Genomic DNA, 25,710 nt, shown 5'->3' on the forward strand with positions numbered 1-25,710 from the left:
TGTAGGAGGGTTCTTTCACAGCAGGAAGTTAAGTACAGCTGAACATTTACCAGATCAGCACACACCGAAAATGAATGGGAGGAGAGAATGAAACCAAACAGTTTTGAGAAAGAAAGAGTTTTAAGATATTTAACTAAAATATAACTTTTTATGCTGTTCTATATTTTTAAGGCTTTTGTTTGTATGTTCTTGGTTGATTCTCCACAGACACTTGAGAATTGGGAAGTCCAAATTTAACAGCACTTAAAGGTGAGACGTTTTAGGACCTCTGAATTGGTTTATTCAGGCTCGCCCCATTAGGAAAGAGCAGGAAAAAAAAGATTAGACCATTGGCTTAGTCTTCTAACTTCAAGGTCATTGCAACACACTCTAAGACAAATAAATACTGGGATCAGCAAATCCCAATAATGAGAGCTATAAGATATTAAAAGAATAGTGGATTTTAGACCCCCACCTAGACTCTGACGTAATATCGCCCTAATCAGAGACAAAATAGTACTCTTAAACCCCCAAATTTAATGAAATATGATGTTGTACCTCTTGATTCTACATGGGCATAATTAAGGAAGTATAGGGTTTCTGCTGATAATAGCAGATGGTTGAACAGGATGTAATTTTGTTAGTTAGGTAATCTTCACCTTTGAGATAATGTTTACTAATTAGTTTATGTGTTGTAGTCCCCTTTGAGGTGTGTGCTTTCACCTTGCATGCTGGAAGTTGTCTATGATAAGAGAGGGTCTGAAATAGTACGTGGAAAATTCCAGAAGCCAGTAACTCATGTTTTAAACTGCACACAACTTCGCGTACATAAAATTATTTTTACAACTTTAAAATAGGCACAAGACACGAATCATTCTTTGTCCGCAGCATCCATGATGTGTGCAGTACCTGTTAGTCACCTAGTAGCTCTCTCAGTTATCCTAAAGGACCACAGTATGGCAGTGCCTGAATGCTAGTAGACCTTATATTTAACCCTGAACTAAATGCTGTATGACTGTGGTGTAGGGCACAGGAGAAAATGCATAGCCTATGTTGAGGTTGGTACTATTTGCTGTTTCAGGAGTCCAGAGGGAGGCCTTGAAACATGAAGGGAAGGCTACCATAGATTTAATATGGTGTAGAAAAATCAGAAATGGGTTATCAATAAAAATAAGTAGATCAGAAGTCAGGAGTACTAATGTCAGACTGTTTTATCCTTCCAGACAAGGAGTGAGGTTAGAATATAAGAAATTAAATACATTTGGAGTAGACAAGGGTTGTCTCAGATTCTTTTCTTAAAAATCTGATAGGACTTTTAGATTAGAAGCTTGAGGGGAAAGAGGAAGTGCTGTGTGTGTGTTAAATCAACTGATTTCATGTGTGCTCGGCAGAGGACAAGAACGCTCTGTCAATGGTGAGGAAACAGGGGGCATTGCTCAAGCCTTGGAAGATTCCAGTTACAAAATGTGTGTTATGAATACTTAATAATTGTAAGTTCAAAACTGCTGTTCAAGAGAACCAGGCCTTCAACAGAAAAGCACAGCAAAGCTCTGGACTAAAGAAATGGTTTGGAAACCTCTTCCTAAGGACGTTACTCTAAGGGGGAATATCTTTAATTGCCTTCTTTATGTTTGTTGTCAATAAACTAGATTTTTCCCCAGCATGGGGCTTAATCCTTGCAAAGAGAAGAATGTAAAATTCTTGAGTCAGGGTCGACTTTTAGAGCTATGTCCTAAAATCTGGGCTTACATTGGTTTTTTTTTTTTTTTTTTTTATTAACTTGAGTATTTCTTATTTACATTTCGAGTGTTATTCCTTTCCCAGTTTCTGGGCAAACATCCCCCTAATCCCTCCCCCCCCTTCTTTATGGGTGTTCCCCTCCCCATCCTCCCCCCATTGCCACCCTCCCCCCAACAATCTAGTTCACTGGGGGTTCAGTCTTAGCAGGACCCAGGGCTTCCCCTTCCACTGGTGCTCTTACTAGAATATTCATTGCTACCTATGAGGTCAGAGTCCAGGGTCAGTCCATGTATAGTCTTTTGGTAGTGGCTTAGTCCCTGGAAGCTCTGGTTGCTTTGCATTGTTGTACATATGGGGTCTCGAGCCCCTTCAAGCTCTTTGAGTTCTTTCTCTGATTCCTTCAACGGGGGTCCCATTCTCAGTTCAGTGGTTTGCTGCTGGCATTCGCCTCTGTATTTGCTGTATTCTGGCTGTGTCTCTCAGGAGCAATCTACATCCGGCTCCTGTCGGCCTGCACTTCTTTGCTTCATCCATCTTGTCTAATTGGATGGCTGTATATGTATGGGCCACATGTGGGGCAGGCTCTCAATGGGTGTTCCTTCTGTCTCTGTTTTAATCCTTGCCTCTCTATTCCCTGCCAAGGGTATTCTTGTTCCCCTTTTAAAGAAGGAGTGAAGCATTCACATTTGATCATCTGTCTTGAGTTTCATTTGTTAAGCATTTGGGCTAATAGCCACTTATCAATGAGTGCATACCATGTGTGTTTTTCTGTGATTGGGTTACCTCACTCAGGATGATATTTTCCAGTTCCAACCATTTGCCTACGAATTTCATAAAGTCATTGTTTTTGATAGCTGAGTAGTATTACATTGTGTAGATGTACCACATTTTCTGTATCCATTCCTCTGTTGAAGGGCATCTGGGTTCTTTCCAGCTTCTGGCTATTATAAATAAGGCTGCGATGAACATAGTGGAGCACGTGTCTTTTTTATATGTTGGGGCATCTTTTGGGTATATGCCCAAGAGAGGTATAGCTGGATCCTCAGGCAGTTCATGTCCAATTTTCTGAGGAGCCTCCAGACTGATTTCCAGAATGGTTGTACCAGTCTGCAATCCCACCAACAATGGAGGAGTGTTCCTCTTTCTCCGCATCCTCGCCAGCATTTGCTGTCACCTGAGTTTTTGATCTTAGCCATTCTCACTGGTGTGAGGTGAAATCTCAGGGTTGTTTTGATTTGCATTTCCCTGATGACTAAAGATGTTGAACATTTCTTTAGGTGTTTCTCAGCCATTCGGCATTCCTCAGCTGTGATTACATTATTATCTATCAAAAATAATAATAATTTTTTTCTAAATTCAAAAGATATTTCTTAAGAAAATGCCCTATGTAGCTATAAAACATAAGTAAAACTATAATTATTTTTGTGGATTTACCTGCTGGTTGTACTAAAGATGAGTTGACCTGGGAGAAGACGCTTAAGTCATGAAAACGTATTCCTGGGAGATTTTAATTGTAACTCTTGTCACGGTCAGGGCTTTTTATTTTTTAATTTTTTTAATGACGAAAACAAAAAATACATCTAAAAGCGAAGCTTCTGGAAAAACCATTTGTTCTTCCCTGTCTTGTATTGCTCCTCAAAGTTGACCTTGGCCTCCTGCCTGGCCTTGCGTTTCAGTGCTGGGTCTCTGAACACATCCTTGTTGACAACAGTTTTGTCCAAGGGGATATCCACAGAGTACCTTGTGGGCGTGAGGTGGCTGTAGTTATAAACTTTCACAAAGGACTTGATCTTGGATCGCTTGGCGATCTTCTTCTTTCTCATGGCAGCTGTCACTTTTCTGGGATAGCGGTCAAGTCCAGCCACCAGAGCATGGCTGTAAGGGCGGTCGGAGGTGCCATCATCAATGTTCTTCACGATGACGGCTTTGCGTCCGGAGTAGCGTCCAGCCAGGACCAGCACCATTTTCCCGGGTTTCATAAACTTGCCCATTTCGACAGCAAGCAGCCGGCACCCTGCAAAAAGGCCGGTCAGGGCTTTTTAAATCTAGCCCTTGGGCTGAGCATACGCCCATCTAGAAATGTTCTTTTCTCCTGTGATGATGAACAAAGGCTGTCTGAAGCCGTTCGTCCTCCTTGGCAAAGGCAGCAGACTATTTCCTCTTCCTCCTTCCAAGGTGAGTGACTTCTCCCGTCCTATGAATGATCTAAACCACAGAAAGCCATGTTGACCTACTAAATGAATTACCATCGCCTAGAAATATTTAAAGCATTTTTTCCCGTTGGGAACAACACAATGAAAGAAGTAGAAAAGACAAAAAAAAAAAAAATGCCGCAGAAAATTATTCCATCAGCCAAATGATTAAAAATAAGTGTAAAAACATTAATCCAGCCAAGAAATGTTGTTAACCCAAAGGGTTTCTGAATTCTTCTTAGCTTGCATAAACTCTTAGAATATGATCTCAAAGTGGGAAGAAAAAGCCACCACCTACGATTCTCCGAGTCTATAAGCAAGTGCGCTGCGTGTCGTTTAACCTGCCACAGAGGCGGTTCTACTGGGTGGTTTTTCTAGCTGCAAAGAAAATGTGTTTGCAGCTCTACGGCCATGATCCTGGCTTCTTACCATTCAGCATCTAAGTCGCTTATATTCATCTCACAGTCGTGCCACAGATGTGCCTAACGCCAAAGTTAGCTGCAATTTCATTATCAGTTGAAGTAGATACATTTGATCAATAAATATCACCCCCAAATCTGTAATAACCAAAATGCAATAAGCTTGTCTGAAATCCAAAATAAGAACAAAGTAAAGGTCTCAGTAAAGGCTCCTGATAGGTCAGTAGCTTAAACACGGGCAGTAAATGAAGGAGCTCTCGCTGCATGCCGTGTCGCCTGTCATCTGCCCAGTAAGCACACGGTTTCCTGGTGGAATACTTGCTTATCAAAACTGCTCAGTAGGAATGAAACACCGAGTTTCACTTGAAATTTTTTTTTATTCTTCTATGACTGAAGACAACACCTACCTGTCTCACCGAACATGGAGAAGTTGAACTGTAAAAGTTAATAGTTATTGTCGGTCATGTTTATGCAAGTAATTTAAATTTATGCAAGCTCAATTTAAATTAAGTAGTTCGCCAAAGTTTTTTGTTCCGTGTTTCATGATATTCATAAATGTTGATTGTAATTGCCCATAAGCATTCCTAAAACTTACTTTGGAAATATGTGGACAATGCCGATTGCCAATCTTTAGCTATTTTCTGTTTTTCTGGGCTAAAAATGGCTTGATATGGACAAGGTGTTTATGTTTTACTTATAATTCAGAGGTATTTTGCTTAATTTATGTTTCTGTGCTTCGTTTCTCTTGCCAGAGGGAAGAGGTGGTGTGTGTGTGTTGATAAATGTTTAACGACTGGCTCTCAGAAAACAAAAGCCAAGAAGCCCTGATGGGTAGTATTTAGCAATACCCTGGTGTAAATAATCCCACTGTGCCCAATTCAGACCACCACTGTGACATCAACTGGGTCACAGGATTCCTGGAAATGGAGTAATTGGCTTTTGCTAGCCAGTTTGAGGGTGGACATCTGTCGGAGTCCCTGCCACTGCACAGCGAGGTCAGTCTTGTTGGAGCAAAGTGTCATTACTCACCGAAGGCAACTCGGGACAGTAAACCAAAGTTCCTTTTGTCCCCTCCAACATTTTGTTATAAATTATTCAATATATTGGAAGTTATTTCATGGCAAATGCATATGCCCATCACCTACGTTCAACTATTTTTTTTTCTTTATAGCAGAACACATATCCATCAATCCATTTGGCCAAATAATCCATCTTCTTTCACAATACATTGCTAAGTGAACTTCAGACATCAATATTCTTCCTATTAGATACCACACCATGTGTAGCATTAGCTAGGATTCACTGTATGTTTAAGGCCGTCTGAAGTAAAAGCTAAATAAACTAAACATAACCATGTAAGAGGCACATGCTCAAATTCCCACTGTCCTTGTTTGTCCTTGTTCATGTCCATGAACGACATGACCGCGAACAGGTTAAGGAAGGACAGACAGGTTTCATTTCATCTTACAGCTCCAAACTCACAGGCTAGCATTGAAGAAACACAGGCCAGGAACTCAAGGCAGAAACCTGGGGGCAGGAACTGAAGCAGAGTTCATGGCAAACACTGCTTTGGGGCTTGCTCCCCATGACTGGCTTACAACCCAGAGATGGCACTGCTTAGAGTAAACCCTGAAGGGAGGGTCCTTTGTAATCCCAGCTCTCAAGAGACTGAGATAGGAGGGCTTCAAGCTTAACACACACACACACACACACACACACACACACACACACACACACACAGAGAGAGAGAGGGAAAGGGAGGGAAGGGGAGAGAGAGGGAGAAAGAGAGGGAGAGAAAGAGAGACAGAGAGAGACAGAGAGAGAGAGACAGAGAGGGAGAGAGAGAGGGGGGGACAGACAGACAGAGAGAGAGAGACACACACACACAGAGAGGGAGAGAGAGGGAGAGAGAGGGAGAGAGAGAGAGACAGAGACAGAGAGACAGAGAGACAGAGAGAGACAGAGAGACAGACAGACAGAGAGACAGAGACAGAGAGACAGAGAGACAGAAGAGTTACAATTGCTTTGTATTTGGCTAGGATTTGTGCTTCTAGTCACTTTGACCTTAGCTCCTATGAAGGGTTTGATAGCCAACAATGTTGAGCAGTTTTGCATGGGACTGTTGACCATTCATGTGTTACTTTTAATGAAGTGTTTGTTCAAAGATTTAACCTATTTCTACTGGACCGTTTATCTTTATATTGAGCTGTAAGACTAACCACCCATATATTCTAGATAATATAAACCCAGTCTCTTATCACAAATGGGTTGTTTTATTGTTAATATTTTCTTCAGTCTAGTTCACCAATTCATTTTCTTCTTGGGGAGGCTTGGGAAACAGCTCTTAATACTGAGGAAGTTTACTCATCTTTGCTCTTTTAGTCTCCTCACTGAGAACTTTGTTCTTACTGCTCAAATGTAATAAGTATTGACTGCACATTGAGGTCTATAATCCATCTTAATAAACTCTGGTGTAGGATGAGGCTAATTTTTTACCCCATACATCCAGTTTTTCCACTACCATCTGTTGAAAATTTCTGATTTCTGAGGGTTGCTTTGGTGCTTTTGTTGAGGATCAAATAACCATATAATTGTGGGCGTGTTCTAGGTTCCATCTACTGCTCTACTGATGGGATTGGCTCCCTTCATTCTAAAGGTGAGCTGTTCTGATCCCGGTAATGGTAGCATTATAATAAACCGTTGCTTAGTTCTTTTGTAAATCACTATGAACATTGTAGCAGCTTTATATTTCCATACTCACTATCGAGCTTTTCCCTAGTAAGCCTGTAAGTATACAATTGAGTTGGACAGATAGGTGACCTATTATAGATGACAGTTATGTTGCATTGTGTTTGAGATCGTCTTAGACTGTAGCCCTGGCTGCCCTGGGACTCACCATGTAGATTAGGCTAGCTTTGAACTTGTGGAAATCCTTCTTCAAGAGCCACTTTGACAGCTTTTTTTTTTTTTTTTTTAATTTCTTTTGTCGTTTTTTGTTTGTTTCTGAGAACAACTGCTTATTGGGGCTGGTTTTTTTTTTTCTTCTTGTAACCAATCACTAGAGTATAAGGGTAAGAATAATATTCTTCCCAGAATACCCACTACCTCACGGTTGTCTCCTGTCATCTGGGCTTATCCTGGAGTTTAGATCTGAATTGGTATTTATGAGAGTCTGTGCAGATTGTAGCTTGATGGCTTCCATGTATTTAAAATATGAGGAAAGATAAAAACCCAGAGTATATAAGAGTGGTAGCTAGGGCAGGAGCCAAGACTCTAATGTTATAGATTCTCTCTGTAATAAGCACTAATTGGGAAACTTTCTTTGGGAAGTTTTCCTTTGCAAGCCTTAAAGAACAACTTCCGGGAACTTTAATAAGGACATGTGCGGCTTTAGAATGCGCTTATACATTCAATTCACTGTAACTTACAACCATGTTAAAGTTGTGTTTTCAATTTTTTACCAGCTAAATAATTGGCTTTCTAAGGAATGGGTGCCTCTGACCTTGATTTCATTGGGAAGCCCTCAGCTTCATTCTGCTTTATTATCTCTTTAGATGGTTCAAGATGGAGATATTTTTAGGGCGTTCAAGATGGGAAAAACTCTCTGTTTTCACTCTTCTCAGGATGGCATGCTCTGGGCTTCTTGACCATGAAGACACACATAATTCATATGAGCCCCCCCTTCTCTCCTTAGAGAGTCTGCCTGTTCTGACTTCAGCAACCACCTCTCCCTCCTAAGACCTTCAAACTACTTCTCCTTGAATTTTATCTTTTGAATCTCCTATTAAATAACAATACTCCAATGAATGAAATGTTTTGGCTTATTAACACTGTAGTGTTACTTCTTTATGATTTTACAACACCCAATGGTTTCATTCCATAGCACATCCTATCACAAAGTGAGCCAGGTAGTGGTGATGTACGCCTTTGACCTCAGCACTCCAGAGGCAAGGGGCAGGGGCAGGGACAGGGGGACAGAGATGCAGAGAGGCAGAGGGGCAGAGGGGCAGAGAGGCAGAGAGTCAGAGAGACAGAGAGAGAGGCAGAGAGAGAGACAGAGAGGCAGAGAGGCAGAGAGGCAGAGGCAGAGGCAGAGGCAGGCAAATTTCTGAGATAGAGGCCAGCCTGGTCTACCAAGCAAGTTTCAGGTCATCCAGGACTGTGCAGCGAAACCCTGTCTCAAAACAAGAACAAGATCACCTTGCCTCTGCCTCTGCCTCTGCCTCTGCCTCTGCCTCTGCCTCTGCCTCTGCCTCTGCCTCTGCCTCTGCCTCTGCCTCTGCCTCTGCCTCTGCCTCTGCCTCTGCCTCTGCCTCTGCCTCTGCCTCCCACGTTCTGGGACTGAGTGCAAACTTCAAATCTGGTAAATTGCTTGCTTTCTGGATATTTGCCAGACTTGGGGTTTTGCTAGTTTCTTGATTGCCGCTGGCATCCATAACTTCTGCACATCTTCACTGAATAACCCTCTCACTATCTGTTCTTCCCCTAAACTTCTCAGTTCCTTTTCAACGGTTGACTGCCATGAATAGCGCTAGAAACTGGTCATTTGGTGGTGCTCGGCCTGAAGCCCACAGCAGAGGAAGTAACACTACACCCTCATAATGGAGTGCCCTAGCAAGAACAACACGCAAAAGCTCTTGGAGAAGTATAGCCAGGAGTGATATTTTACACACATATATGTGTACGATGAAAAGGAAACCATGAATTTGAAAGGAAGGAAGAGGTATATGGGAGGGCTTGAAGGGAGAAAGAAAAGGGAAAGGTGAAAGGATGTACCTATAATCTCAAAAATAAAAGAAATAAACAAAGAGTAATACTTTGCTTAACAGTAATCTGATTAATGTTAACCAATATTAATTCCATTAAAATGGTCTCTCATAGGCTCAGGACAGAAATTATAATGCGAATGAGACGAATTGCTCCTGATTGCCTGGCCCCCTTCTTTTTAATTTTAATTTTTTTATCCTGTTTTAAGGGTATGGGTGTTTTGACTGCATGAATGTTTTTGTATCATTGGTATGCCTGGTGCCCATTGAGGCCAGAAGAGGGCATCAGATACCCTGGAACTGAGTTACAAGCCTTGTAAGCTGTGGTGTGGGTGTTGAGAATTGATTCTGGGTCTTCTGGAAGAGCAGCTAGTGCTCTGAACTGCTAAGCCATCTCCTCAGCCCCTGTCAGACCCTCTTCTACGTGTGTGTTTATGGGATATGCACATATGTGCATGTGGGTGTGCATATGAGTGGACGTATATGCATAAGCATTGGTGAGTCTGTAGAGGCCAGAGGCCAAAGCTGAATGTCTTTTTCAAACACTCTCTGCCTTATTGTTTGAGGCAGTCTCTTGACGAACCTGGGGTTCATCAATTAAGCTACACTGGTTGGCCAGCAAAACCTGTGGGATCCTTCTGTCTGTCTCGTCAGTACTGCATTGCAGATCCCTTTCACCCCACCACATCTTTGTATGTGGATTATTGGCAATTTAACTCAGGTCCTCACCCTCTCATGACAAGTACTTAGCTGATCATGCTATCCCTCCAATACACAGGCTCTGTTACTCTCAATTATTCCCTATCTGTGGAAAATTTAAATTGGTGGATGTGGCCCCAGGCAACAATCTGAAATTCTCCTGCTTTTGGACTTAGGTTATATGACTCCCCTTTGAATTATGGTCCTTAACTAGTCATTATGACTAATAATCTCATCTTTCAATACGCACCCCTCAAATTGATGATGACTTCAATCTGCCTCCTCCTCATCAATTCTGTGTCATTCCTAATACTTCCTCTAAATTGATAGCTGACAGATATCAGACCCCTAATTGATACCAGAACCTTTTAAAACAATATGGATCGTATGGTTCTACAGCCTCTGTGCTCTGGGAGAAATGGACAAACATTTTAAATCCTCAATCCCTTTATTCTGTATCTCCATGGTAGGCGCTGGAAACAGGTGGGGTGCTAAAAGTGCATAGAGCTCTTCCAGTGAACTCAAGTTTGACTCTTAGCACCCACATCTACTGATGCACAATTACCTGTAACTCCAGCTCCAGTGGATCTGCCACCTCTAGTCTCTGTGGGAACCGGCACTCACACGTATGCACTCTCCCAGCATACACTCATAATTAAAAATAATGAAAATAAGCCTTTCACATATATATGCATATATAGTTAGTAAACATTTATTATATAAAAATTGAGCAAAGTAAAAATAGCAAAAACTGAGTTTTGCATTTATGGGAGCCATTGTTTAATATTGATTTGCTAAAAATCTTGAGAGCCAAGGAGATGACCCAATGGGTAGGACTGCCATGAAAGAAAGAGATGTGAAAGCAAGAAGTCCTCGTGACACATGTGAAAACCTGGGTTTGGTCACACAGACCTATAACTCCAGCATTTAAAAGCAGATACCAGAGGATTTCAGGAGCTCACTGGCCAGTAGTTCTAGCCAAAAGGGCAAGCTTCATATTCCGTGAGAGATGCTTACTCAAAAAATTAAGGTGGACAATGACAGAGGAAGAAACATGATGCCCTTCTCTTGCATCTGTATGCAAGCAACACACCCACAAAAACACATGTGTATGAGTGCACCACCACATGCACATACACACATCATACATACCCTGTAACAGCAACAGCAACAGTAACGAAAATAGCCGAGAATGGTGGCACATGCTTGGGATCCCAGCATACGAGAGCCAGTGACAGGAGCCTGGGAGTGCAAAGCTGGCCTGAACTGTGTAAGGAAAATGTGTTCCAGGAATCCAAAGGTTTAAACAGCTGTTTGAAAAGGAAGAAGACAAGAATGCTTAAAGTTTTATTTTAGTCTTTTAAACAACAGCCAAAAAAAAAAAAAAAAAAAAAAAAGGAGTATAAACTGTGTGCTGGAAGTACCATCAAAGGCTTCATTCATTAATTCGATAAATGATATTGATTACCCGCCACAGGGTATGGATACTGCTGGAAGTAAATAATTGAATAGTTCTGTACCCCTACAGCAGTACTTATGCGTCAAATGCTCCTAAAAATTTTGAACAAACAACAAAAAAAAGTTCCGTTCATAAGTAAGAGTAAAGGGGAAGAGGTTTGTGTTTTCAAAAGGAAGAACCATCACCTAAGAGGGGAACTCAAGAGCTAAGTAAAGACCAAGTTAGATTGATCCATGTTGTCATGAGATTCATGTGAAGGAAATACAAACAGCATGGAGATTGAATAGGCCAAAAATGTTCATACACATGCGCACATGCCCATACACACAGATGGGCGCGCACACACACAAACACACACACACACACACACACACTCACACACACACACACACACACACACACACACGAGCTGAGACATTTTCAACTGGACTCAAGGTCAGAGAATAGGGAGGATGCAGAAAAATCTAAGAGCATTAGGGACAAGGTACAGGAGCCTTATTTCTCATCTACCCTTCCCTCCATCTACCCACCCACCTGAAGTGACATTCCCGTTGGTGAAATTCAGACAGAAAAGTAGCAGAAGAATAGATTTTGTTATAGAATAAGCAGAATGCCTTTGAGAATATCAACTGAACTGTATTTAGCTGAACATGGCAAGTTTTCCGAGGTGTCGAGAGATGGTTTGCCTTTCCTACTTCAAGGGATAGCCACTTAAAAGAGGATCTTCTTAAAGTGAGGCTTCAGACCCACAGGCAGTGCTCACTGCTGCTGGTGTGTTTGAGAAACAACAACAACAACAACAACAACAACAACAACAACAACAACAACAACAGCAGCAGCAGCAGCAGCAGCAGCAGCAGCAGCAGCAGCAGCAGCAGCAACAAAGTAGCTTCTCATGGAGGTGTATTTGGGCACTCTCATCAGATTCGATGGTGCCCACGTGTAATTCCAGCACTTGTGAAAGTTGAGGCACATAGAGCTCTGTGGGTTCTAGGCCAGGTTTGTATAGAAGTTCAAAATCAGCCATGGCCACTTAGTGAGGCCCTGCCTCAACAAACACACAAACACGTGAGGTGGGGCAACTCCAATTGCAGCTCCGCAGAAGCAGACACATTGTCCCTCCCGTCTTTTAATTTGTCTTCTCAAAACACCAGAGGCATATGCTTGGGATCCAGGCTGAGGAGAGAACAGAGGCTGATATCAGGCCTTTAGAGCCTCTAGTAAACTTTCTGAAGTTCTCAGACTCAAAAGCACCCAGTTGTGCTGACTTCTTACATTTCCATCCTTGTTGCACTCAAAATGTCATTTTGCTCTTTCACTGAGTCAGCCTCCCAGGCTCCGAGTTCCATTTTCAGCCTCCACTGCATTCCCTTCTTTGGGAAGGACTCGTCCTTCCTTTCTTTTTTTTTTCTTTTTTCTTTTTTTCGTAGCTGGGGACCGAACCCAGGGCCTTGCGCTTGTTAGGCAAGGGCTCTACCACTGAGCTAAATCCCCAACCCCGTCCTTCCTTTCTTTATGTAGGTCCCGGGGAGTTTTGCGTGGTGTTCACTTTCCCAGGTCAGCCATAGTTCCACAGGTTCAGCATCTAATACCCTTTCTCATTCAATTGTATCCTCAGTTCAAACCTCGTTCTTTCTTGCTGAATCTGTATTCTTGCTCTCTCTCTTTCTATCCACTGACTGTCAAAGCACAGATGTTAGTGAAGTGCAGAATAGAATGCGCTAATTCTGAAGCTTGGGCCTAGTTTCTAACCTTAGCTGAGGATCTCACCTTTTCAAAGACAAGATATTTATATACATTACTTGTAATTCTTCTTTGTTTTGTTTTTTGAACTTGCAATTTTTTTTTTACCCAAGAGCTTTAGCTCCCCCTCCACCATCCCTTTCTTTATTCAGTTATTATTTATAACAACATAGATTTACAGATGTTTACTTTATAACTTGAGCTATTGTAGCTTTGGCCCTGGGTAAAGGAATTTGTTCAACATCCCTTTGGCATATGCCCTTGATTGCATCCTATATAATTTATATAACTTCATATGTGCATATATTTGAGTGATCCCTTACATACCAACCTTATAAATTGTTTAGATTCATTTGCATATTTTCTTCCTTACTTTTTATGTTGGCTAGCTTCTGTCAGGTTTATATAAACCGAAGTCATTCGGGAAGAGGGAACATCAACTGAGAAAATACATCCAGCAAATTGTCTGCTTCTGGGTCATTTTCTTGATTAGTGATTGCTATGGGAGTTGCCAACCCACCATGGGCAGTACCGCCCCTGGGGTAAGTAGTCTTGGCTTGTAAGAAGAAAACCAACCAACCAATCAAACAAACAAACAAAAACAAGCTGAGCAAGACTGAGCATCGATACTCCATGGCTTCTGGTTCAGTTCCTGCCTTGGAGTTCTGTCCCGACTTCCCTTCACTATAGAATGTAGGACAAAATAAGCTCTTTCTCGCCAAGTTGCTTTGGGTCATGGTGCTTGTTACAGCAATGGGAACTGAACTAAAACACTCCTAGATTCAACTGCTATTTTTCAAGCTCTCATTTTCCTCCTCCTCCTCCTCCTCCTCCTCCTCCTCCTCCTCCTCCTCCTCCTCCTCCTCCTCCTCCTCCTTTCCTCCTCCTCCTCCTCTTCTTCCTCCTCCTCCTCTTCCTCCTCCTCCTCCGAAATGATATTACTGGGCTGTGCCTACTTTTAGTTTTTTAAGTCCAGAAAGCAAAAATAGACATGTATGCATAGTAACTGATACATGGAAACCATGGAACAGTTCCTAATCAATGGACACACATTACCTTCAATCATGTTAGGTTTCTTTAATTTCTGTCATCAATGTTCCAAAATTGTATACACATGACACACACACACACACACACACACACACACACACACATATGACAAAAAATTAAGTTCTGATGGCATTGCAAGTTGTATGTTAGGTACTTCTTAAAAATTTCAGATAGCTCTGTAATGTTCTGTTAAAATTAATCTATTTTCAATGTATGGACCTTGTATCATGTGGTTTTGCTACCATAGTGTATTAAGTCTAGAAAGTTTTTGTTTACTTGTTTTGTTTTGTTTTTCATTTAGTTCTAGTAGATCCGTTTTCTCACTAGATTATTTATGACATCTGTGGATAATGAGATTCATTTCTACTTTCCCATCTTTTAAGAAATAGTATATTTTGGGTCTTATTGAACTAGCTAAAGAAACAATAGCGCGTTGAATAAGAGTAACACATAAGAATGTCTTAGTTTTGTTGCAGATCTTCAGAAATTTCAACATGAAGTTGATGTAAGCTGGAATATTTAATTTTTAGATGTTACTTAGCGAGTTGAAGAAGTTCTTTGTCCTGTTTGCTGAGCATCTTGTTATAAGTGGATGTTAGATATTGTTGAATGCTTTTTCTGTGTCAGTTGATAGAATTAAGTGATTTTTCCTTTGTAATCTACAAATGAAGTAAATCATGTTATTTTTTTGAATATTCAGTCATTTTTCTATACTTGGGATACGTCCCAACTGACTGTAATATGCTATTATTTTTAATACATTTTTGGATCACAGTGAATTGCTAAATGATTTTGGAGATACATATACAAATAAAAATGATACTTCAAGGGGTATTATACACTACTTCAAATGAAAACATAACATAGTCTCAAACGGAGGGAAATGTTATGGGTTTCTAATGAGGGAAAAGACTTTATGTTAGTGGGAGGAGCTAAGAAATGCATAGATAAAATACGGCTAATGTGGACAAGGATTCAAGATCTCGAAAGGAACTGAACCATCTAATCGAACCTTTCCTGCCTTTGTAAAATATTTTCAATTTATTCTTTCTCTTTCCATAAACAAAGAGCTAGGGTTTGATCTTGGCTCCATCATCGTTGTGTTGTAAGTGTGCCTCACACAGTCACCCACTTAACTAAGTAATATAAATTTGCCTTACCTGACTTTTAAGTTTCTTATTTAGAAAACGAGCAAGCCCTTTTCATTGAATTTCCTCATTCCTTCGATAGAAAGAAAAACTGCCATACAACGTGGGTATGGAGTTGCCTAATTCTGCAATTGAGTAACTCTATCCTGCTCTTGTGCTTCAGCCCTGTAAAGGCAAACAAAGAAAACTTAATCCCCATCTGCTACAATCTGGAGCTGCCCCACTCCTCCCTGGGGGAGGCAATTCCCGGTTGATACAGCCATTACTGTGTGTTCTGTGCATAGACTTGCCTTTCACATGTGAGTTAAGTCTCTTTTCTTGATCTGGGCCAATTTTTTTTTCTCCTCCCACAGAAAATTTGCAGGGAAACTTAAGGTGAAGTTTGCCCGTGTTTATTCTTGGCAATTTCAGTAGATAAAGTTCACTTTGCCCTAGGGATATTCTAAGTTGGTACAAGGCTTACTCTAAGAAGGGCACAACTTTTAATGGCATTTGGAATGAAAACAGTACATGGCTCTGCTGCGTTGTGTCATTGCTGATAATGTCTTTCTGTTATGCTGAGGATCAAACCCAGGGCCTTTTGTGTCAGGTAACTACTTTGCCACGGAGCTTCAACCTCGCCCCATAACCAGGTCCTCATATTACAACCTTGTGCAAGAGTAATGGATATTTTCATTAATCTAATAGAGAGAATGAATCTAGAGAGGTGATGATTATGCCATGATGATAGTAACGATGATGATGACAGTGGCTAATCGTTACATTTACAACATGCCCAGTACTGTATACATGCTTTATCTCATCGTTTCAACCACACCGGTAGAGTAGGGATTTCTCTTCTCTCTCTCTCTCTCTCTCTCTCTCTCTCTCTCTCTCTCTCTCTCTCTCTCTCTCTCTTGTTTTCTTTTTTTCAGATAAAGTGTTATGTAAATCAGGCTGCCTTTGAACTTGAACTCTTGGAAATCCTCCTGCCTCTGCCTCCTGAGTACCAGGATTACAGGAAAGTGCTGATATGGCCAGCTTTAGGGGTTATTAATATCTACATTTTAGAGAGAATAAGGTTATCTTATACAATATTTCCTGATGTTAGTAGGGGCAGTGTCTTGGCTGCAGTCCTTCTGATACTGGTACTTCAGTTATTGCCTCTTCCTGGTTATGCTTGGTTATCCTGAATCCTTGAACAGCACCCACCCACTATTCTCTCTCTGTCTCTCTGTCTCTGTCCCTGTCTCTGTCTCTCTCTCTCTGACACACACACACACACACACACACACACACACACACACACACACCCTGCTTTTGCAGCTTTCAGTTTTCCAGACATACAAATACTTCCAGAAGAGTCTGCCTCTTCTATAACCATTTCCCTCCTTGGATATTTAAATACTCCCCATTAAAAACCTAACCTTTACCGAAGCAACATCCTTCAGCCCACCGTCCACCCCCACCTCCCCATCAACTATCTACACTCTGGCTGGGTCAGCTCAAAAGAAAAACTTCCAAGGATGAAGGGAAGATAGGCAGTGGGTGGCTGAGCCCAAGGTGAAATAAAATAATGTTTTCCTTTATTGATTTACCAATGTTTGTTTTTTTTTAATTTCTAGAGAGCCTCTACTGCATGCAAAATGTTAATAGGAGTTGAAGGTCTTTTGTTCATACAGTTCCAATCTATTCTGCAAATAAAAAGCAGGGAAAATGATTCATACACGAATAATTCCCCCAAACCTTTGCTTATTGAAATGGATCAGAGATAATTACCAGGTTGGAGAATTCGCATCCACACAATTTCCTAGTCTAACAAACATAATTTTCTTTAGAGCGAATAGAAAATATTTGCTCTTTTAAAAGCTGTCCTGAATGGTGGACGGCGCTCTGGCTCTGTGGCAGGGTGGCTGCACTATCCGTTTGCTTCTGCCCCTCAGAGCTGGGGGCTTCCTCTCCAGTTCATTTGCTTTGCTATTTCCATGTACATCTGTCTCCGTGCAGCATCTGAGTATTCATCAGCCATTACCTCCACCAAGGAGTCGGTGCAATCTTAATATTTTGGAGTGTTTTTAATTTTCTTCCCAAAAGGTGCACTCGCATTCACATGCAAATTTGGCGATAAAGGGCACCCCGGACGCATGGCAGTGACATTCACCCGCTTAACTTTTAGTATTTAGCTGGAAGTCCTAGGAAATTTTAATCAGAGTTGCTTTGAGAAGGGGGGAGGTGGGGCGGGGATGGGTGCTTTTTGTCTACGATCCTTCAGAACCATCTGGAACACACATGAGATTCATTTTCTGCCATTGTCTCCTGAAAGCATCGGGATGATGTTCCAGGTGTGTGAAGTGTCTGTGTGGCCGAGGTTTAACACTTGCTTTTCATTATGCCCAACAGCTTGGTCCTTTATTCTCTGAGGGATGTGTTTTCAATACCACAGGAGAGTTCTTTATGCCCAAGCAAATGAATCTTTACAAACAGCTCAACTGGTGTAAGGTCTCAGGTGGGCTTAAGGGAGACACGAGAACAAGGTTTGTGTGTAGGACAGGGGTTATTCAAATGTGGCATTGTTATCGAAGGCACTTTGAATGTCTCTGTTCTGGTTTTATAGAAAAACAAGCGCTGCCCCGTCCTGTGACTAAACACATGATTCCAGGGTTCCTTGAAACTGCTGGAAAAAGAAAAGGCAAGGCATGTACCTGCACAAGGCTAAGTAAAGTGCGTGAAGACGTCGCGGGATAAGCGGGGAAGAAAGATCTTGTTTCAATTAAGAAACCGATAAGGGGGTGGCGGCTGTAGATAAATATTCAGAAGTGCTTGGAATGTTTGTATTGCTTAGAGTTAACGCCTTTTCCTTAAAATATACAAATAAATAAATATGCAAATAAATAAGCAAAAAGAAACAAACCATTTTCTTCCCAAAAGGTGCACTCCCATTCACTTGCAAATTTGGTGATAAAGGGCACCCCAGACGCACGGCGGTGACATTCGCCCGCTTAACATAGGGCAATATGACACAGGGCAATATGAATAAATCTTAAGGGTTTTAAGTTAAAACGTCCCAAGAGATGACATCGTGCTCGAAATCTACCCATAATCCATTTTATTAGAGTATTCAATACACAATGGGTAAAACGTACCCTATGAACTTTAAGACAACCTCAAATGTGCGCTGTTAATAAATACACGCAAGTAGAAGAGAATTGTTTCAAAAGGAAAGAAGGCAACAACGAAATCACCAATCTAAGCTTCAAGATGGGAAGAAGGGGAATAGATGAGCGGTGCCAGGGAAAAGCATATGTTACTGTCGTCGTCGTCGTTTTAATTTTCTATAAGTCAGTGATTTCGTGATTGTTTATTTTAGTATTAAAATCAACAAGTGGCCAGGTATAGTGGTGCATACCTAAAATCCCAGTACTCAAAAGGCAGAGGCAGGTGTATTTGTAAGTTCAAAGTTCAAAGGCCTGCAGAGCAAGTTACAGGCCAGGGAGAAGGACATAGTGAAGCTCTCGTTCTCACTGAACAAGAAGTGTGTATCACTCATCAAAACACAGCCTTTTCTGCACAAGCGGTAAGAGCTAGTCACTGTTTTACTATCCAGTTGGGAAGTGATTTCACAGTGGCTTATCTTAACATTGAAGCCAGCAAGTACACAAGGAAGGAGTCTAAAAGCAGCCTTTTCTCATAGATGCTGAAAGTGCTGACTTGAATTTAAGGTTATGATTGCTGTCCTCCTGTGCAACTGAGGTCCAATAAAAATTCTAAGGAAAATGGAAAAGAAATGTTGGCCCTTTGAGAACGGCCTTGTAGAATGACTCTTCCTATGTTGTGTGTGGCTCTCCACCCCACCCCCATCCCCTGCTCTAGTATTCAGTGTTAATTACCCTCCTTGCCTTTAAGTATAGATATATGTTTGCTAAGTAGATCTCTAGAGAACCGCCAGTTCCTCCAGCAAGCATTAGCCTTTTGGGAGCTGCTCTCTCCTGCCTGCAGAAAAACACTGAAAGCCATTTGTTCTCCCGTGTTCCAGACTAAAGCGCCCTCTGCTTTCTGGTAATGGAGTGGCTGTCCCATTAGTACAGGAAGCCTAGACTAGAACTCCCCATTTTCAGAGAGTAAATATAGTAAAACGAGTAGCTTGCATTTCTAAGAAGGACTATATCCTTCCCTCAGAAACCTCACAAGTTTCAGAATCTTTTTAACAGATGCATGTTGTTTTGTTTTTATTTTCTTTTATGTGTTCGCGCGTTTTGCCTGTATGCAAATCTGTGCGTCATGCGTATGTCTTGTGCCCTTAGAGAACAGAAGAGGGCATTGGGTCTTCTGGAGCTAGGGTTCCAAAAGGTTGGGCGCTTCCATGTGGGTGCTCTGGAAGATCCTAAGATAACACCACCACTTAACTTGACTGCAAAGAAGCAGTACTGGGCAAAGGAGAGGTCAAGCTGCCATATAGCCGCGACAAGAGGCCGAGGCCCATTTCACAGGATGAGACAGCGAGGCAGAGTGCAGGTGCTCTCTCCGATCCACCGCTGCTTTTGCAAATGATTTTCCTGTAACCATTCCCCTTTTGTTCTCCTAAGAGAGGATGCAGTGCCTCACACACTGAGACAGCCCATATATGAAGCAAGCCTGGCCTTTCCTCACCTTCGTAACCTGGGCGTAGGCGACCACTGACTGTAGGTGAAAGCTGAGGGGGCGGGGTGTCTGAAGCATTGAAGGCCAACATCTACTGGCGTAGCTTGCCGTGTCTGTCTTTTTGCCCAGGAGTCATATCCTCTGTACCACTTCCATCGTCTGGATACTTATTTTCTGCTGGCGCATGACCTTCCTCTAGATACCTAAGCTTCTACCGCTCTGATTCTCCCGTTGCCATGATGTCCACACAACCATCGCACTATAGATTCCTTTAGTCCCAGAAGATCTTCCGAGTTAAATGGCCCAACTGTCAGGGCCGCTTGCATGATAGCCCAAGCCTGCGGCAGACCCCGTCCCTTCTCTGATCTCCTGGAAAGTGTTTGGCTTTCCACTTCACTTAGTGAATGGCTTTCTTGTTCTAACTGTGAATCATGCTGCCACCCAGAACATAATAATGATAATTCTGGCATGCTCCAGACCGTTGAAATCCAAAAGATAAAACAACACTCCCCTGAAACAAAAACAAAAACAAAAACAAAACAAATCTTGCTGATGCGGACAACCTTTGCATCTTTGTATTTATCTCAAATCCTCTAAAACCTGTTATTCCAGAAAAGATTCCCACATACAAGGTACTTTTTCTTATGTGGTCTAATTATCATGTAGTAGCCTAGAATCATTGTTGTCATTGTCGTGTCGTCATCATCATCATGGTCACCACCATCATCACCACCATCATCGTCACCACCATCATCACCTTCCTCTTCCTCTTCCTCTTCTCTTTCTCCTTCTCCTTCTCCTTCTTCTTCTTTCTTCTTCCTCTCCCCCCTTCCTCCTCCTCCTCTTGATTTTCTTCTTCTTTTTCTTCAAGATTTACTTGTTTATTTTATGTGCATAAGTATACTGTCACTGTCTTCAGACACACCAGAAGAGGGCATCAGATCCAATTACAGATGGTTGTGAGCCACCATGTGACTGCTGAGATTTGGACTCAGGACTTCTAGGAACAGGAGTGTGTTAGTGCACTGAGAGTGTACACTTTTGTAAGTGCTCTCAATTGCTAAGCCATCTCTCCAGACCCCTAGAATCTTCTTAAAGGACGTGTGTGTTAAAGATGTAGACTCCAGTGGTCACAGTTAGCTTCGGCTGTGAACGTAACACAGACCTAGACTCACCTGGGAAAAGCAAAGCTCAACAGAAGAGACGTTTAAATAAGATTGACTTGTGGCCATGCCTTCCACTATACTGATTTTTCACTCTGTAACACCCAGTTCTCAGTCAAGCCTACAGATTTAACCCCTAACTTTAATATGCTTTTCATGTCTATCCATTTTATTTATAGTTTCCACCTCTCTTTTAAAGTTCTTCACATATCTATACATGTCTTCTTATTACTTTCCCCTTGAAACATTTTTTTCATGATATTTACTTCAAAATCTCTTATTTAGTTACAAGACTTTTGGGGTATGTATGAGGAGTTACAAAAGAGTCTTTTGTAGATTACTCCTGACTCTCCTGACTCCAGCATCCATACGTGGCCCTGCTGTGAAGTATGTTATAATATGAATTTACTGTTCTCCTCAAATCAGGTGCCATGTTTTTCTGTTTTTCTCCTATGCCTCACAATGGCTGCACGCCCAGAAATTACATGTAAAAGCAGAGTAAACATTAAGCTAACAATCGTGACGATGTTTCTTCTATCGGACCATCAATACCGGGTACTGGGTACCCTAATTTTAGCTGAACTCCACTTGGACTCTTTGCAGCCTTGGTTCAATTCAGCTCACTTCCGCATTCAGACAGTTTTCCATCAGCATCACGCCTTCAGCAGCCCTTAGTTCGGAGCTAGGCCAAGGGTCCTGAGGTGTCTGTGCTTCTCATCTCGATTGCCAGTTACTGGGGTGTAGATAGCAGCCTGTGCCAGACTGGAAGATATTACTTGCTCTTGAAGAAAAGGTTGTCAGCCTTTCCTTTGGTGTAGCTCCCCACAAACTTGGTAGAGTATGCAGAGAAAACAGTAGATCTGGAAATTCACCCTCTTTACTTAAAAAGTGCTATATATTTTTGTTATATGTTTGCATCTGAGGGCTTTACCTGTATGTAAGTGCGCTGAGAGTGTGCATGTGTGTAAGTGCACTGAGAATGTGGATGTGTGTGAGTGCACTGAGAGTGTGCATGTGTGTAAGTGCACTGAGAGTGTGGATGTGTGTAAGTGCACTGAGAGAGTTGATGTGTGTAAGTGCACTGGGAGTGTGGATGTGTGTAAGTGCACTGGGAGTGTGGATGTGTGTAAGTGCACTGAGACTGAGAGTGTGCATGTGTGTAAGTGCACTGAGAGTGTGCATGTGTGTAAGTGCACTGAGAGTGTGCATGTGTGTAAGTGCACTGAGAGTGTGGATGTGTGTAAGTGCACTGGGAGTGTGGATGTGTGTAAGTGCACTGAGAGTGTGGATGTGTGTAAGTGCACTGGGAGTGTGGATGTGTGTAAGTGCACTGAGAGTGTGGATGTGTGTAAGTGCACTGAGAGTGTGCATGTGTGTAAGTGCACTGAGAGTGTGGATATGTGTAAGTGCACTGGGAGTGTGGGTGTGTGTAAGTACACTGAGAGTACATGTGTGTAAGTGCACTGAGAGTGTGCATGTGTGTAAGTGCACTGAGAGTGTGGATGTGTGTAAGTGCACTGGGAGTGTGGATGTGTGTAAGTGCACTGAGAGTGTGGATGTGTGTAAGTGTACTGAGAGTGTGCATGTGTGTAAGTGCACTGGGAGTGTGGATGTGTGTAAGTGCACTGAGAGTGTGCATGTGTGTAAGTGCACTGGGAGTGTGCATGTGTGTAAGTGCACTGAGAGTGTGGATATGTGTAAGTGCACTGAGAGTGTGGATGTGTGTAAGTACACTGAGAGTACATGTGTGTAAGTGCACTGAGAGTGCATGTGTGTAAGTGCACTGAGAGTGTGGATATGTGTAAGTGCACTGGGAGTGTGGATGTGTGTAAGTGCACTGGGAGTGTGCATGTGTGTAAGTGCACTGGGAGTGTGCATGTGTGTAAGTGCACCGGGAGTGTGCATATGTGTAAGTACACTGAGAGTGCATGTGTGTAAGTGCAGTGAGAGTGCATGTGTGTAAGTGCACTGAGAGTGTGCATGTGTGTAAGTGCACTGGGAGTGTGGATGTGTGTAAGTGTACTGAGACTGAGAGTGTGGATGTGTGTAAGTGCACTGAGAGTGTGGATGTGTGTAAGTGCACTGAGAGTGTGGATATGTGTAAGTGCACTGGGAGTGTGGATGTGTGTAAGTGCACTGGGAGTGTGGATGTGTGTAAGTGCACTGGGAGTGTGGATGTGTGCAAGTGTACTGGGAGTGTGGATGTGTGCAAGTGCACCGAGAGTGTGCATATGTGTAAGTACACTGAGAGTACATGTGTGTAAGTGCAGTGAGAGTGCATGTGTGTAAGTGCACTGAGAGTGTGCATGTGTGTAAGTGCACTGATGTGTGTAAGTGCACTGAGAGTGTGGATGTGTGTAAGTGCACTGAGAGTGTGCATGTGTGTAAGTGCACTGAGAGTGTGGATGTGTGTAAGTGCACTGGGAGTGTGGATGTGTGTAAGTGCACTGGGAGTGTGGATGTGTGTAAGTGCACTGGGAGAGTGCATGTGTGTAAGTGCACTGAGAGTGTGGATGTGTGCAAGTGTACTGAGAGTGCATGTGTGTAAGTGCACTGGGAGTGTGGATGTGTGTAAGTGCACTGAGAGTGTGGATGTGTGTAAGTGCACTGAGAGTGTGCATGTGTGTAAGTGCACTGGGAGTGTGGATGTGTGTAAGTGCACTGAGAGTGTGGATGTGTGCAAGTGTACTGAGAGTGTGCATGTGTGTAAGTGTACTGAGAGTACATGTGTGTAAGTGCAGTGAGAGTGCATGTGTGTAAGTGCAGTGAGAGTGTGCATGTGTGTAAGTGCACTGAGAGTGTGCATGTGTGTAACTGCACTGAGAGTACATGTGTGTAAGTTCACTGAGAGTGTGGATGTGTGTAAGTGCACTGAGAGTGTGGATGTGTGCAAGTGTACTGAGAGTGTGCATGTGTGTAAGTGCACTGAGAGTGTGCATGTGTGTAAGTGCACTGAGAGTGTACACTTTTGTTAGTGCCCTAAATGTGTGCCTGGTGCCTGCTGAGATCAGAAGAAGGTATCAGATCTCTTGGCACTGGAGTTAAAGGTGGCTGTGAGCTGCCATGCGAGTACTGGGAAATCAAACCTAAGTTCTCTTCAGGAACAGCCAGTGCTCTTAACCTCTGAGCCATCGCCTCAGAGTCCACACTCACTCTCAACTCCTCAGGAATCCAGTCCACATACGCTGCTACTAGACCCACATTAAAGCTCTGACAATCTGCCATGCGGCTGCCCAGGGTGGGTTTTTTTTTTTTTTAATTTTTTTATTTTTATTTTTTGTTTTTTTTGTGCTCTGTCCAAGTTTGGAAACTGCTTAAAGCGTTACATAGGCTTTATGACGACTTAAACAAATAAATCCATGATTTATTATATTATTGTTTATTTCATGTTGTGAGACAAGGTCTTGCCAACCAACCCAGGCAGGTTTGCAACTGAGAACCTCACGCTGGCCTCATACTCAGGATCGTCCTGGCTTTCCCTCTCTAGGGCTGGGGTTATAAGTATGAGAATCATGCCCAGGAAAAGCCTAATTTAAGTGTTCCTTGGCTTGTCTTGGCACCAGGATAGCAGCAATGGCCTGTTCTTCCTTTCTGTAACATGACCGGAAATACAAATCTTGCCTTGGTTCACTCTCTTGGCTTAAGGAAGGTATTAACGTCTTCACTTGCTTTTCCTTTCTCCAACAGCTCTTCTCTCCCTGCAACTAATGTGGTGTTAGCTATGTGCAGTATCAAGTCGGTACGTTCAGAAATCAGAAAAATAGTCAATGGTGGGAGTGTGAACAAAATGGACTCAAGTTGAGTCAAACTCAGGAGAGGACTCTTATTTCATTTTCAAATGTTTCCATTCTCACGACGGGCTCTAAATGACATAAGAATAGGAATATCAACAAGACGAAACGGGATGTATCTGTTTGCCAAGGCATGGTGACCAGCGATTGGCTGTTTGCCAAGGCATGGTGACCTGTGATTGGCTGCAGGACTCTACAGGGAAGGGGCCGTATTTTATTCTCTTGCTGGAATCTGAACGACTTTCTCCAGCCTGTATTATTCTTTGACCCTTCAAGTTGTGATGAATGGAAACTTAAAGGCTACCCAGGAATAGAATATGCTAAAGAGATGTTAAGTCAGTTTATCCCCTCATCAAACAGAATAATGGGACACATTTCTTTCAACTTTTACCCAAGGTAGGACTCTTCAGGTATTTGGGCTATGAAGCGGTGTGACTTTGTCAGGTTTGGGAATAATCTACACACTTGAGATTCTTGAAGTTGCTATTTACATCTCTGACGAAATGCTACCACTGATTGGAGATCGGTTATTTTCCATGTTTGTTGATTTGGGGGGGGCAATTTTAACAAATGATTTGTGTGACAATGACTACAGATAATTCCCATTAAACATGACAACGGAACAAGCTTATAGAGTCCCCCAGAAGAAACCAAAAGACTAGGATTGCAAAAAAAAAAAAAAAAAAAAAAAAAAACCTCTGTAAAAAGGGCACATAATAGAAATTTCATAATTGTTATGTGCTTCTTCTTCTTTTGGTTTTAATACTTAGCACAGCTTCTGGAAAACTGATCCTAGTCCTGATCAATCTACTGATCCCATCTCCACAGGAGTGCCATGATAGCTATATGAGTTTCGAAAGATGTCTACTGATGAACAAGCACACACTGAGAGTCAAGTCGCCTGGGCAAAGCTTTAAGAGCTGAGATACCTTTTTCCCAGTTAA

The 25,710-nt window shown here is 42.2% G+C and overlaps 1 protein-coding gene across 1 annotated transcript; it reads right to left on the reverse strand.

Annotated features, from left to right (window-relative positions):
• Positions 1-3,268: 3,268 nt before the first annotated feature.
• Positions 3,269-3,737, reverse strand: LOC116902932 (60S ribosomal protein L27-like). The gene has a single exon (XM_032905258.1). It carries the CDS (start codon positions 3,708-3,710, stop codon positions 3,300-3,302), a length of 411 nt encoding a protein of 136 aa, XP_032761149.1. The 5' UTR covers positions 3,711-3,737; the 3' UTR covers positions 3,269-3,299.
• Positions 3,738-25,710: the final 21,973 nt, after the last annotated feature.

Source organism: Rattus rattus, chromosome 6, assembly GCF_011064425.1.
Source record: "Rattus rattus isolate New Zealand chromosome 6, Rrattus_CSIRO_v1, whole genome shotgun sequence".
Taxonomy (NCBI): Eukaryota; Metazoa; Chordata; class Mammalia; order Rodentia; family Muridae; genus Rattus; species Rattus rattus.

Excerpts from the sequence above, each read along its gene's own strand:
- LOC116902932 (XM_032905258.1), bottom strand. The coding sequence starts at position 3,710 with ATGGGCAAGTTTATGAAACCCGGGAAAATGGTGCTGGTCCTGGCTGGA.